General features: G+C 42.7%; 1 protein-coding gene across 3 annotated transcripts in view; it reads right to left on the bottom strand.

Moving 5' to 3' along the window:
* Window positions 1-15,287, bottom strand: part of scaf1 (SR-related CTD-associated factor 1) — a 43,524-nt gene that overhangs the window by 22,448 nt on the left and 5,789 nt on the right. For all 3 annotated transcript variants that reach the window (XM_060849594.1, XM_060849597.1, XM_060849595.1), the window contains exons 2-3: window positions 6,877-6,994; window positions 820-938 (exon numbers count right to left, since the gene is read on the bottom strand). In XM_060849594.1, the coding sequence (XP_060705577.1) occupies window positions 820-938; window positions 6,877-6,970 (213 nt within the window). In that variant the 5' untranslated portion in view covers window positions 6,971-6,994. The remainder of the gene's footprint in view (window positions 1-819; window positions 939-6,876; window positions 6,995-15,287) is intronic.

Below are 15,287 nucleotides of genomic sequence, written 5' to 3'. Positions count from 1 at the left end.
TAACAGCATCTAACTTCAAAAACTGTTGTAGAAAACGCGAAGTGATTTGAGAAGTGAAAGGCGAAGCAGATCCTTTGATCAGCAACAGGTAAGGGCCTAAAAGGCTGTTTTATGAATATTATTTGAGGTTTCGACAGCGGCATGGAAACCAAGTTGTACATCCCCAGTACTTGTCTTTCAAGTAGTGCTAAAGGAGGTCCAGTCTAACTCTCTAACCTTCTGATTGAGATTGGCCAACCAACTTCAATCACAGTCAACAGATTTGGAGCTGGAGGTACAGCAGGTCAGAAAGTATCTGAGCAGCAGGAAAGTCAATGTTAGGGGCAGCACAGTGGCTCAGTGGTTAGCACTGCTGCCTCACAGCACCAGGTTCGATTCCAGCCTTGGGCAACTCTCTGTGTGGAGTTTGCACATTCTCCCAGTGTCTGTGGATTTCCTCCGGGTGCTCCACTTTCCTCCCACAGTCCAAAGATGTGCAGGTTAGGTGAATTGGCCATTCTAAATTGCCCATAGTGTTAGGTGCATCATTCAGAGGGAAATGGTCCTGGGTGGGTTACTCTTCGGAGGGTCGGTGTGGATTAGTTGGGCCGAAGGGCCTGTTTCCACATTGTAGATAATTGAATCTAAAAAAAAACGGTGGCTTTCCTGCTCCTTGGATGCTGTCTGACCTGTTGTGTTTTTCCAGCCTCACATCTGGCCTCCAGCATCTGCAGTCCTCACTGTCTCCAATTTCAATATTTGAATATCAGATCTGCAGCTCCCTGAGAACAGCAGGAATTCTTGGAGATGTCCGCACAGCATTACAACGTTAAACGTTACCTTAACTTGCTGCACACATGGCTGGGTGCAGTTGGCCTGTGTCGAAGTGTTGCACTCAGTCCATTTATCGAGTGGGCTCCTCCTCAGTGGCTGTAGGATCAGCCGTACCTGTTCAGCACCTGCAACACACAGAACCAAAGCCACTACTTAAAACAACATCCAGCAAACGTGGACTCCTCATAACGAGAGCCTGTTTTATAAATTTGATTTGGAAGAAATTGAAGGAGGCATTGCTGTAAGCTGAGGAATATAGTTAAGAAAAAAGTACAATGCGACTCCGACAAACATTTTCAGAAGAAATATCAACCCTGGAGGGAATGCAGCGTTGATTTATCAGAATGAAAGCTGAACTCCATCTACGAAATGGCAAAGAGAGATTAACACAAATTGGAATTTAGAAGATTAAGGCCAGATTTGATCAAAGTTTTAAGCTATTAAGGGAAACTGATAGGGTAGTTAGAGAGAAACTATTTCCGCTGGACTAATAAGATAGATAGAGATAAACTATTTCTGTTGGTTGGGGAATACCGGATTAGGAAACATAGCCTAATCAGGAGCAGAACAAGCAATGCTTCTACACCATAAATGCCGGTACAACTTGAAAACACCCTTCCACAAGCACAAGCTGATAGTGGGTCAATTGCTAACTTTAAATCCGCAATTGCCAGATTTTCAATGGCATGAGTGATATAGGGCAGAGACGGGCACCTGGTGTTCGATCATTGATCACTCAAGGTCTTACTGTAGGGTGGAGGACACTCAAGGGGCTAAAGGCCTCCTCCTGCTCCTATAGTTCAGGCAATGTTTTTAAAGAAGAATAAGGCTAGAAATGAAAGAAATACTGAGGATGCAGAAAGGCCTGAAATCCTCTGCAGGTTTGGAAATCTCTGTGGAGGAAAGCAGCATGAACATCTCAGGTGTGTGACATCATCAGACCTATGTTAGTGAACATTTCAGCATTTTCTGTTTTATTTCTATTAAAAAAATGTATAAGAGATTACGTAGTTGGTTTTGATGTGAGGAGATTAAGGAATGACAGAATTAAGGAATGTAAGAATTATGAGTAAAGAGATTATTACAGTGTGCACAACACAAAGATAGGTTACTTGGCCCAGATTAGTGTGTTGCTGGAAAAGCACAGCAGGTCAGGCAGCATCCGAGGAGCAGGAAAATCGACATTTCGCCCTTGAAGGACTTTTGCCCAAAATATCGATTTTCCTGCTCCTCGATGCTGCCTGACCTGCAGTGCTTTTCCAGCACCATGCCAAGCTTGACTCTGATCTCCAATATCTGCAGTCCTCACTTCCGCCCAAGTTATTTGGCCCAACTTGTCCAAAGCACCTTTAACCATCGCATCCTATCAACATATCCTTCTATTCCTTTAACAAAAACAGAAACTTCTGAGAGAACCCAGCAGCACCTATGGAAAGAAAGTACAGCTAACATTCTGAAGAAGGGTCACTAGACTCAAAACGTTAACTCTGTTTCTCTCTCCACAGATCCTGTCAGACCTGCTGAGTTTTCCCAGCAGTTTCTGATTTCCAGCATTTGCAGTTCTTTGCTTTCTTTTCTCCCTTCTATCCCTTTCTCTCGCATTTATCCAGCAACGTTTTGACCACAGATATACTATTTGGCTCAATACTCCCTGTGTTAGTGAGTACAACATTCTTACCCCACTCTAGGACAGAAGCCTCCCCTTAATTCAGCACAGGATTTCTTGGTGACTGACCTTTCCCCACAAAGAGAAAAATCTGCTCCCAAGTTGACAGGATTGACACTGAATGCATGTTTCCTGTTGTGGGACAAACTGAAATAAGGGGACATGGTTTTCATGTAAGTCGTCTCTGGTTAATGTTGGAGATGAGAATTGTTTTGCTGTCAGCAGATCACTGATCTGTTAATTCTCTTCCTCAGAGAACAGTGGAAGCTGTGCCATCGAGTGCTGCTAAGGCCAGGTTCGACAGATTCTTGACTGGTGAAGTATTGAAGGAATGACAGGAGACAAAACAGAGGCCACAACCAAACAGGCCACGATTCCATCAAACGGCAGAACAGGTTTAAGGGACTGAATACTCACGTTCCTAATTCAAATATCTGTATATCCATAAGTCTATCCTCATCATCTTAAAGATCTCTATGCTACCTCTCACTTTTATACTGACGAACAAACAATGACAGCACTTTTAATATTATAATCTTTATCATGATCAAGTAATAATTTACCAGGGTAACCCTGTTCTTGAAGTATAAGCATCCTTGTAATACTGGCTCTTGTTTTCAGAGTGTGAATTTTCATTGAAAGTCAATGCAGTGGGGACTGTTGCAAGGTGCAGTACCCTAGGGTCTGTTAATACATCTCTGCATGAACTACGTATGGTTCATGTGTTACAGCAGGGAGCAGTAAGAATTGAATTTTGCCTGTAGACCAGTTTCTGCAGGTCTCAGCACTGTCGCACAAATGGCAGTAACAGACGCCTGTGAGCAGGCTTCTGCTCGTCCTCTCCACCTTGCAGTAGATTGCAACAACGAGCAGGATGAAAGTAATCACAGTTCAAATGGGATTACACAGCAGGAGCGCCTCTGGGCTAATCAAAGTTTCGAAGAAGTCATCGAGTGATCTCAGCAAAGCAAAGGATGTTAGTGCTGGAGAACTGAGCACTTCCAGCATTCCCAGGTCACTGCTAGCATGGTTAAATGCAGTGCAGAGCTCTCAGGACTTTACACCATCATCAGAGGAACGTCCAATACTTTGGAGGGCAGTTAGCTCAGTTGGTTGGATGGCTAGTTTATTATGCAGAGTCATGGCAACAGCGGAGGTCACAATCTAGGTCTCACTTTCTCAACCTCGCTTGAGGCAGAGTGACCCTCAGGTTAAATTCACTATTTGTTTCGGTCTAATGAGCGAGCAGCCCTATGGTTCTCTGGACTATGACAACATTTTAGTGTGTAACGTGACAGATATCCACATCTCTTAACGGTCTACCTGTCCTGTAGCTTGGAATGCTTTATTATGTTTAAGCTTGTATATAAACACATGTAATTGTGATTCCACCCAGTGGAGTTGCTATTTCTAGCTTTTTGGTTAAGGAATCAAGCTGAAGGATTGAAACTTATAAGATAAGATGGCAGTGATGTTGGAAAGAGCAAAAGTAATCAGACAAATCAGGAACTACTAGTCAGCTGCGCTCTGTGGATTGTTAAATAAAATCTATAATAAGAGAATGAATCAAAGACTGACATACGTGAGCTTTCCTTGGGTTCTGAGATAGACTGGGTGGCAGGTTTTGATTGAATATTGGGGCAAGGGCTTTTGGAATTTAGAAACAAAGTTCAGAACAACAACATAGTACCATTGATAAACTAGAAAGCTAAAGGAAGTACAGAGCAATAAAACAGAACAAAAAAGGGCTCTGGAGGAGTATGGTCGAGACCCTACCTCTGAACCAGGAAGCCTGGGTTCAAGCCTCACCTCCTCTAAAGATGTGTAGTAACATCTCTGAGAAGGTCAATTAGAAATTCTCAATAAAAGAGACCAAGGAATCAAGGAGTGTGGAGAGTTGAGACAGGAATCATCTTTCAGGCAAGCTCAATACCATCCACATGATGTTAAAAAGTACTCTCTCTGGCATTTAAGAAAAGAAAAACAAAATAGGGTGAATACTAGAAATCTGAAAGAGGAGGTGAAAATGCTGAAAATGGTCAGCAGGTCAGGTAGCATCATGAAAGAGAGAGAGGAACAAAATGATTCAGCTTTTCAGGCCGATAGCATTTTGTCAGATCTTTAACATTCAAGTCTGGGATGGATTTGGACTCTCTGGATTCTTGATGGTTTCTCATAAGAAGTAGTTTAAAAAAAACAAGAGCATCATGAAAGCAAAACCAAAGGGGAGGCAGATGGGTCAGGGAAGCCAAGAAGGATCAATGGTGGACCCAAAGAAAACAGGTGGCTGCTATTGGTTAGGCTGGGTATAGGCGAGTGTCAACTTAGGTGATAAGTTCTGCTATGGATGAATGCCAACTAAAACTCGATCACTTGACTTATTTGCATAAGCATGTAGCCAATGAGTGAAGGAAACTCCACTCCATCCCACTGATCTGGGCTAAATGTGAAACCAGCCCTAAATGATACCTAGCTTACCAGAGAACCCAGGCAACAGTAACACCAGAATGAACCCACTAAGGAACATCTGGATGGCCTTGTGACCAAACACTGACACCATGTGGTTCTGAACCATCACTGCATATCCACTCGCAATTATATCCCCACCGGTCCGCCCAATGTGAAAAACAAACAACATTTCTGTTTCTTTTAAAACCAAAAACACAGGCCTATGTTCCTTGGGTTACAAAACACCTTTTCAAACAAAGGGTAATGAAAATATAGAACTCATAGATGTTTACATCCATTGAAACTATTCTAATGCAAGTGAAAATCAGAATACTGTTAGCAGGTTATGAGAGTTTCTGATTCAACCATCCTTTCAGGAAGTGATTTCCAGACTCTCACCATCTTCTAGGTGAAAGAAAATCTCCCCAATTCTTCTCTTAGCCTCCTACCTTGTGCCTTAAACCTATGCCTCCTGGCTGTCAACACATCAACTGATAAAAAAAAACTGCTTTCCTATCTTCTCTTATGTCCATCATAATGTTGTACACCTCTCAACCTTCACTACAACAAGAAAAAAACCTCAGCTGATCCAATCCTTCCTCATAGCTCAGATCCTCCACGGTAGTGTTCTGGTACATCTCTCCTCAACATTTTTATTGCAATCATATCCTTGCGATACTGTGGTGACCGGAACTGCATGTAGCAATCTATTTGTAGCCTAACCAGCATTTGATACAGTTTCAGTGTAACCTCCTTGCTCTTGTACTCTATGCTTTGACTAATAAAGTTGAGTGTGCGTTGCTGGGAAAGCACAGCAGGTCAAGCAGCATCCGAGCAGCAGGAGAATCGACGTTTTGGGCATAAGCCCTTCATCATAATTTTGGCTCATAAAGGCAAGTGTTCCGTATACTTTCCCAACTACTGCATCTACATGTTCGGCTACTTTCAGGGATCTATGGATATTCAGAACAAGGTCCCCTGGACCTTCAGTACTTTCCAGTGCCCTATCAGTCATAGTATGCTCCCTCTGCCCAAATATTGCTAAGCTTTCAGGGCATTGAGGACAGCAGTTGGAATTGGTAAACTGAGACTGATAAATTTTTAACAAAAACCAAAGCGCTACGGAGAAGCTCAGTAGATCTAAGGTCAACTGTGGAGAGAGAAACAGAATTAATGTCTCAAGTCCAATAGGGCTCTTCTATAGGAGATAGTATCTATACCTAACAAAACTCTAACAGTTTGGAAAGGTGAGGGATCAAGGTTGCTGTATATTGCAGTTAGCACCTGAAAGGGTTAACTGATGTCATGAGATAAGCTCCACCAAAATCTCAAGGATTGTTCAGAGAAGAACAAATTCTAAGTCAGTTCTAGGTCCGTGCTAAGTGTATGTAGCAAACTGCAAAGTTTACTTACTCTTAAGTATAGCTTGAGGTCTTACAAAAACCTCTCATGTAACTCAGATGTAACTAGCCATTCAGTACTATGTAGTAAACCTATTTCAGCTTTCAAGACCAAACATCTCCTCGAGATATTCTATGACACCCTTGCCATTCGCTATAAGTAACTAAAACTAATGTCAAGAAGGAGAATTGGTGGCAACTAATTTGCCCCAAAGCACCTCAGATGGTTCCAGTGAACATAACCTCAACAGGTACCTGGTTAGCAGGGCTAGTCCCTGAAAATAAACCAAAATGTACAAATCAACCATAATCAAATTGAATAGCAGACAGACCTAAAGAACTGGATGGACTTGACCTGCTCTCAACATCAGCCCCCTCTCCTTACCACTATCTCTCCATCTATTAGTCAACCAGTAATAACCATCTTAACTCAGACAGGTAGAATTCCCATTTGGGTAAGGTACCAGAGTGATACTGATGTTTCTGGAATTAGCACCTTCAGGAGGGCAGGAAATTGGAGGAAATAAAGAAAGAGATTGTTTCTGGTACCTCGCTCCCTGTAAGATTCAGTGCATTGATCCGATTCGGATTCATCCCCTGAGCACTCGTTCTGCTGTGGATCCCGGTTTTCATCATCTTCCATAATTCCAGATCAGGAGAAGAACCACTACAGAAATGAGACACAATTGATAAGTACGGTGTTGAAAGTATGTCATGCTGTTAACAAGGACAAGAATGCTGAAGGCTGGAATGTAAAGGTAATATTGTGCTGCTCAGGGACCTGGCCTTCAAGGCAACAAAGATGTGTCGGGTAAACACAGGATAAGAACAATCAGAGTTGGATTGTTGCAGCTTGGAAATTATTTTATAGTTTTAGACCGTAGCTAAGACTCAGTGAGCAACTGCTAACAATCACTGTTGGGCCCTCCGCTCTGGAATTCCCTTACTAAACATTTTGGTCTTTAAGAAAGGCTGTATACACATCAGAGAGGGCTCACTCAACTGATATATGAGATGGGTAAGAGTTATCTTATGAGGCAAAATCAGACAGGTCTCAGTTTCTTTTCGATGCAGTGTATAAGAATGATGTGACCTTATTGAGACATACAAGATCCAGAGGGAACTTGACATGGCTGATGCAGAAAGGATAATTATTCTTATGGGAGAGACTAGAACGAGGGGAACACAATTCAAAAATCAGCAGTCACCCATTTAAAACGGTGATGAAGAGATTTTTTTACTCTCTGATGGTCATGAGCCTTTGGGACTTTGTTCCTTGGAGAGCAGTAGAGGTGGGCTCTTGAATATTTTCATCTCCTTTAAGATGGTCCATAAAAACTCCCTCTTTCAGTCAATTATCTCCTTTGGCTCAGGGTCCAATTTTGATTAATAACTCTTTTGTGAAGCACCTTGGGATGTTTGTGATGTTAAAGGCACTATAAAATGCAAGTTGTTAGTATTATAAAAAAGGTGTGTTTTCAGATCTCCACTGGCGATGTTCACCAAGAGTCAAAGGATACATCAAAAATACCTGACATGTGATGACAAACTGCAGCAGGAAGTCTCATACTTAAAAGATCACAGAATTACCTTATAAATTACAGGGAATAAAAAGTTAATGCAATGGATTTTTAATGATGCACTATTTGCCTCTCGTGTTTCTCAGAATTGCTTCAAATTGCTACCACTCATTATCACCACCTGTACTTCAACCCTGTTAGGAAAACAGATTGGGCTGCTCCCTCCACACACAATTAAATTTTAGATGAACAATATCAGAAACTGTACTATGGGTTCCTTTACATAATTCAGACATGGGAAATGTTCACAAAACAGGCATTGTTCTTTCCTGAAATTCTGCAGCAACATTGTTTAACCACAGATAAATGATAGTCAGATGAACCACAGCACAACTTCACTGTACAGAGACAACCCAATACCCATTCAGCAGTGGGTGACTTCCAAGTAACAGTGCACAAGGGCACCCCTTCAAGGATGTTTCTGCTAGATGGTGGGCATAATATTCAAGTCCAAGTTCCCATTAACATGTATTTACTCCAGTTGTTGATACCAAAGGGTCTTGGTTCTGATTTAGGATTTATCCACCTCTGAAATACCAAGAACAGCCTTTTCCAAAACTCCAGACAGACAAAAGTCAGATAGGGATAAACCCAAAAGTCAGAAAGACTTGCACTTATATAGTGCTATTCACAACAATTAGATGTCTCAAAGCACTTTACAACCAATTAAATACTTTTATGATACTATCATTGTATGGGGTGCAAATGTTTAGATGAAACATTAAAATGATATCCCATCCGCTCTCTTAAGTGGATGAAAATGATCTCTTGGCATTATTGGAGTGCCCTGGACTATATTTCTCAACATACACCAAGAGAAATTTAACTGGTCACTTGTTTCATTCTGGTGTATAAGTTGGCATTTCTCTACTTCTGTAATACAAAATGTATTTAGTTAGTTGTAATGAACTTTGTGATGTCCTGAGGAAGTGAAAGGCACTGTACAGATGCAAGCTTTTCTTAAGAGAGTTTCCTGGACTTAGAAGCTACCTTTTTGGTAATCTTACACTAAATGTGCTAGAGTCAAGCAATCTCACAACCAAAATAGCAGTCATCAGCTCTGCTGTCCTGCCCCGTTCAGCATTAATTGTTGGAAATTTAATCAATAACTAGAAGAGCCTTGAAAAGTACTCTTATTCTCAGTAATGGGATGGCCCAGCACTTCTGAAATATTTTCAACCATCTTTAGTTAAAAGTGCTGAGTGAATGATCCATTTCAGCCTCTTTCTGAGGCTTCTAAAGTCTTCAGCCAATCTGATTCTTCCACACGATATCAAAAAAGGGCTGAAAACACTTGATTCTGCACACGATAAGTGCCCTGTCAAAGTTCTGGCAGTAGAAGATAAGATTTCTGCTCCAGAGCTGGCTGCATCTTTAGCCAAGCTGTTCCAAGCTATAACACTGACATCTACATAGGCAAAATGATAAATTACTCAAGTATGCCCTGTCCGCAAAAAGCAAGACAAGTCCAAATTGGTCAATGATCATTCCCACCAATCTACTCTCCACCATCAGCAAAGTGATGGGAGTTGTTGTTGACAGTGCAATCAAGTGGCACTTACTCAGCAATAATCTGCTGGCTGATGCAGTTTGTGTTCCTGAAAGTACCTCTCAGCTCCTGACACAATTACAGTCTTGGTTCAAACATGAACAAAAGAATTGAATTCAAGAGGTTAAGTAAATAATGCCCCTTAGACATCAAGGTCATATTTCACCAAGTGTGGCATCACGGAGCCTGAGTAAAACTGGAGGCAATGAGAATCAGGGAGGAAACCTTCCACAGGCTGGAGTTATACTGAACGTATAAGAAAACGGTTGTGGTCATTGCAAGTCAATCACTTCAGACCAAATACATCACGGCTGGAATTCTGTCAGATAGTGCTTTAGCCCCTTACAATCTTCAGCTGCTTCATCAATGACGTTCTCTCCACAAGGTCAGAAATGGGATGCTCACAGTCAATTGTACAGTGTTCACTGTCATTCAGAACTCTTCAGAAACTGAAGCAGTCTGTGCCTGCATGAAGCAAGACCTGGACAACATTCAGGCTAAGGTCTGATAGTTGGCAAGTTACATACACGACGCACAAGAGTGAAACAATGACCATCTCAAACAAAACAGAATCTAACTATGAACCTTTGATGTTCAACAGCATTACTATCTCAGAATTCCCCACAACCAACATACCTGGGCAGGACAGTGACTCAGTGGTTAGCACCACTGCGTCACAGCACCTGCGTCACAGCACCAGGGTCCCAGGCTCGATTCCAGCCTCAGGCAACCGTCTGTGTGGAGTTTGCACATTCTCCCCATGTCTGCATGGGTTTCCTCCGGGTTCTCTGGTTTCCTCCCATGGTCCAAAGATGTGCAGGTCAGGTGAATTGGCCATGCTAAATTGCCCATAGTGTTAGGTGCATTAGTCAGAGGTCTTGGTGGGTTACTCTTCGGAGGGTCAGTATGGACTGGTTGGGCTGAAGGGCCTGTTTCCACACTGTAGGGAATCTAATCAAATCTAACCTTACCATTGACCAGAAAATGAACTGGACCAGCTATATAAATATTACGGCTACAAGAACAGGCGGAAGCTGTGAATTCTGTGGCATTTAATCCACTCCGGGCTCTCTAAAACCTCTCCAATATCTAAAGGCGCAAGTCAGGAGTCTGATGGAATACCACTTACCCCAAATGAGTGCAGCTCCAACAACAATTAAGAAGCTCAACACCAGCTTGCTTTACTGGTACAGCATTCAACTGTCTCTCCAACAACTCAGGTCTTTGCCCCACATTATTGGGAAGCTAGTCACACTTAGTGTAAAGAATCTCCAGAAGTTTCAGTCCTGAATTTAACTTTCAGCATTTTGAACATATGCTTCTACCTAATTTGTTGTACTTTCAAGATGAACCTCAAAGACCTGCTCCAGCTGATCCTGACTATAATACTTCATAACTTGCATACTTTATTGCCTGTATTTTATGCAGTTCACATTTCTCTAGCTGCTCCTCAGAACTTAAGCTTCTGACAAAAATTCAAATGCAGAAGTCAAAATGCTTGCGTATCTGTAGGTTTAGAAAGGGATTGCTTTGTTGTTGGATTAATCCTGAATCAAAGCACCTAGATTTTTAAGTCTCTCCTCATCATCACCTCCAGCTTTTGAATGCTTTCATTGTGCCACAGTGGGCAGAAGTGGATTACAGTGCTTAAGGCATGATCTGAACAGAGCTGTCAAAGCTGGACCAGGTAAGAGGTCCCTAACGCTGTAAATTTCTAAAATTTGCTCTTTTGTTTCCCTACACTGTGCACGATGACAACTCAAAAATCATCTCAGTGCTGATGAAGAGTTCTCGCAGGTCCCCAGGACATGAACATGCTATACAAATGGAAGTCTTTCTTACTTCATTGTAGCTTTATGGAATGATACCATAGCATCATGGAACATCTTAAGGATAAATTAACACCATGTATGCATCCCTGCACTGCACATACTCCAGCCACACTTTCCTCAACTGTTACATTGACTGTACAGCCATACTGTATCAGTCACTTAGACTTTCCACAATGTTGTTGCACTCCCAGTAAGCAGCTGCATTCTGTTGGGGAGAGGGGGAGTAAAGTATGGGGCAGATCAAGGAACTTCTGAAAGTGGAAAAAACCCTAGGTCTGATGCTCTTGAATGGATTGTGTGCATTAAAACTTCATTACATTGAAATGACAATACTGCACACAACTTCCTGCTCAAATTAAGTTTTGGGCATAAAACCAAGGCATTCTTTACCATGCCTGATCTTCTCTCCTTACTTCAGTCTTCCAGCTAATAAAGTCCAAGTCTGACTTCACCTAACCATTTCACTCACTGCAATAACTTGGTACTTCATACTGTTTGGAAGGAGAAAGTGAGGATTGCAGATGCTGGAGATCAGAGCTGAAAATGTGTTGCTGGAAAAGCGCAGCAGGACAGGCAGCATCCAAGAAGCAGGAGATTCGACGTTTCGGGCATGAGCCCTTCGAATCTCCTGCTCCTTGGATGCTGCCTGACCCGCTGCGCTTTTCCAGCAACACATTTTCAACTTCATACTGTTTCCCATCAATAATAATTCACACTCAGACTCAACTCAGTCAAACGAACAGAGGCACCCCTAATTTTACCCTCAAAGGTCCAGGAACACATTAAGAGACTAATGCTATTAATTTTTTTCTGGGATTAATCATTCTCAATTTTCCACGATGTGAGAGAGGGTTGCAGCTTGAAACCTCTGGTGCATTAGGAAAATACTGAATTCTCGTTGAGTGCTCATATACGGAACATTCATCACCTTTCTGGTCTTAGTCCAACAGGTTTATTTGAAAGTACAAGCTTTCAGAGCGCTGCTCCTTCATCAGCTAGCTACCTGACAAAGGAACAGCACTCCGAAAGCTTTACTTCCAAATAAACCTGTTGGACTATAACCTGGTGCTGTGTGACTTTTAACTTTGTCCACACCAGTCCAACACCAGCATCTCCAAATCATGGCCTCTCTGGTCTTTGCATACACAATGAGTGTACCACTAGAAAGAAAAACATCCAGAAGCTATTTACCGGTGGCTCAGGTCAGAATTATAATGACTAAAAGGTTAATAAATCCTCATTCAGGTGAAAGTACACAGGAGTGAAATACACCCCACTCATAACAGAAGTTGGGATAGAGTAAGTCAGAGTGATAAGTCTGCTTTAACATGACAAGACTACATTAACATGGGGTTAGCCAGTCAGTCATACAGTGACAGAACAGCACTATTGAGTATTATAGAGGGATCAGTTATATACTGATGGGATAGCAGCACTGTTGGGTCAATTACACTCAAAGCTGCAGGCTATTCCAGTGAGGGATCTGCCAGTAGTTACCTGCATGAAATCTAGAAAGGAACCTGTGAACTTAAATGAACAGCAAATAATCTTTTTGTCAGTGTGGAAACAGGCCGATCGGCCCAACAAGTCCAGACTAACTCTTCGACAGCGTCCATCCAGACTCATTTCCTACCCTACTCTGTTCCTATAACCCTGCATTTCCCATGGCCAATCCACATAACCTGCATATCTTTGGACTGTGGAGGAAACTGGGGCACCCAGAGGACAGCCACGCAGACTCGGGGAGAATGTGCAAACTCCACACAGACAGTCACTTGAGGGTGGAATCGAACCTGCGTTCCTGGCATTGGGAGGCAGCAGTGCTAACCATTGAGCTACTATGCTACCCCAGTGGACCAGAATTCATTGTTGTGTGTTCATTTATGAGAAATAGGCATCACTAGCATTTATTGCCCATCACTGGAGGGCAGTTAAGAATCAACTACACTGCTGAGAGTCTGAGGTCACATGAAGGCCAGACTGGGCAAGGGTGGCGGATTTGGTGGCACGGGGCTCAGTGGTTAGCACTGCTGCCTCACAACACCAGGGTCCCAGGCTCGATTCCAGCCTCAGGCAACTGTCTGTGTGGAGTTTGCACATTCTCCCTGTGCCTGTGTGGGTTTCCTCCGGGTGCTCCGGTTTCCTCCCACAGTCCAAAGATGTACAGGTCAGGTGAATTGGCCGTGTTAAATTGCCCATAGTGTGCGGTGCATTAGTCAGAGGGAAATGGGTGGGTTACTCTTCGGAGGGTTGGTGTGGACTAGTTGGGCCAAAGGGCCTGTTTCCACACTGTAGGCAATCTAATCTAGTCTAATCATTTCCTTCCTTAATGGGAAGGTAGTGGTAGAGATAGTACCGCTGCACCACAGGAGACCTTGAAGGAACACGATACATCAGCTGATCGAGTCTTTTCCACCTGCAGACTCAGAGAACTATTTAATCCTTTTTTTGGGGGGGGGGCGTGGATGGTGGCACAGCCTGACTGCTCTTGCCTTACATTACTGAACCAACTGGTTCCTTAAGGCTTACATGGTCACCATTAGCTAGATTTTTATTCCAGACTTATACTGAATTAAAGTTTCACCATCTGCTAAGGTGGGATTCGAACCCATCTCCCCTGAATATTAATCTGTGGTTCTGGATGACTAGCCCAGTGACATTACCACTATCCATCTCCTCCTACGTGGACTCCATTGCCTCAATAAACACACAAGGCCAAGGTCAGAGATCACCCCAGGCCCCTTTTTAAATCTCAGCAGTCGCAATGGAAGCCCCACTGATAGCTCAGCAGGTAAACAGTGAAACACAAAGATACATGGATCAGGAAGGTCAATTCACTCATTTTCGGCAGGTCTGTAATTCAAGCACTGCCCACTGATCTCAGCACCAATGGGCTAGTGATCAAATAAACAGATCAACTTGCAAGGTGCAGCTGGGGAGAAGCAGATTAGATTGTGCCATACCCCCAGAGCTAAGCAGCTTCCCGAGACTGGAGGTGGAAATTCAACTGACATATCACAGCACTTCAAGGTCACTTGTGGCGCAGTGGTACTGTCCCTACTTCTAAACCAGGAGGCCCAACACACCTGCTCCAGAAGTGTGGAGTAACATCTCTGAACAGGGTGATCAGAAAGTATATCACAACACTTCAAGGGTTCTTGTGCTGCAGTGGTAGTATCCCTACCTCTGGGCCAGGACACCCAGGTTCAAGTACCGTCTGCTTCAGAGGTGTGTAACAACATCTCTGGACAGACGGATCAGAAAATATCCATCTCCAGCCACCAACGGAATCAGCACCTTCTAGGTGAGGTAAGGAGACAATGGAAGAAAAAGAAGTTAGAAGATATAAGAAGAGATCTCACAAATAATTGTAAATAATGAAGAGAATTACCAAGTATTTACAGCACAGAAATAGGCCACTTGGCCCAAGTAGGCATTGTTGGTGTTTATGTCTCTACTGCCAGCCTATCAGTACCTATATACTTCTATTTCATTCTTCCCTATGTTTGTCTAACTTCCACTTAAATGCATTTAAGATTCACCTTAATTATTTCTGCGGGAGAGAGTTCCACATTCTCACTGCGCTCTAGTTCAAGATATTTCTCCTGAGCTCCCGACAGAATTTATAAACAACTGCCTTATATTTATTGCAAGCACTTTAGGTTTTTCTCACAAGTGGAGCCCATGTTTGTTGAACCAAAGACATCCACGATTAAATCCTGCTGCTTCGAATTTGTCGCTAACCTCGAACCAGAGTCTCTACACATGGGTCCATTGCTTTGTCAATTTATTCATCTTCAGAGCAGCTTATCAGCTTCTTTTGTTATTTTACAGTCATAGAGCCTTTTAGCACGGAAACAAACTCTTCAGTCCAACCAGTCCATGCCAACCATATTCCCAAACTAAACTAGTCCCACCTGCCTGCCCCTGGCCCATATCCCTCCAAACATTTCCTTTTCATGTACTTATCCAAATGTCTTTTAAACATTATATTTGTAC

The sequence above is a fragment of the Hemiscyllium ocellatum genome, chromosome 33 (assembly GCF_020745735.1).
Source record: "Hemiscyllium ocellatum isolate sHemOce1 chromosome 33, sHemOce1.pat.X.cur, whole genome shotgun sequence".
In the NCBI taxonomy this organism is placed as follows: Eukaryota; Metazoa; Chordata; class Chondrichthyes; order Orectolobiformes; family Hemiscylliidae; genus Hemiscyllium; species Hemiscyllium ocellatum.
This window is presented reverse-complemented; position numbering and strand designations above follow the sequence as displayed.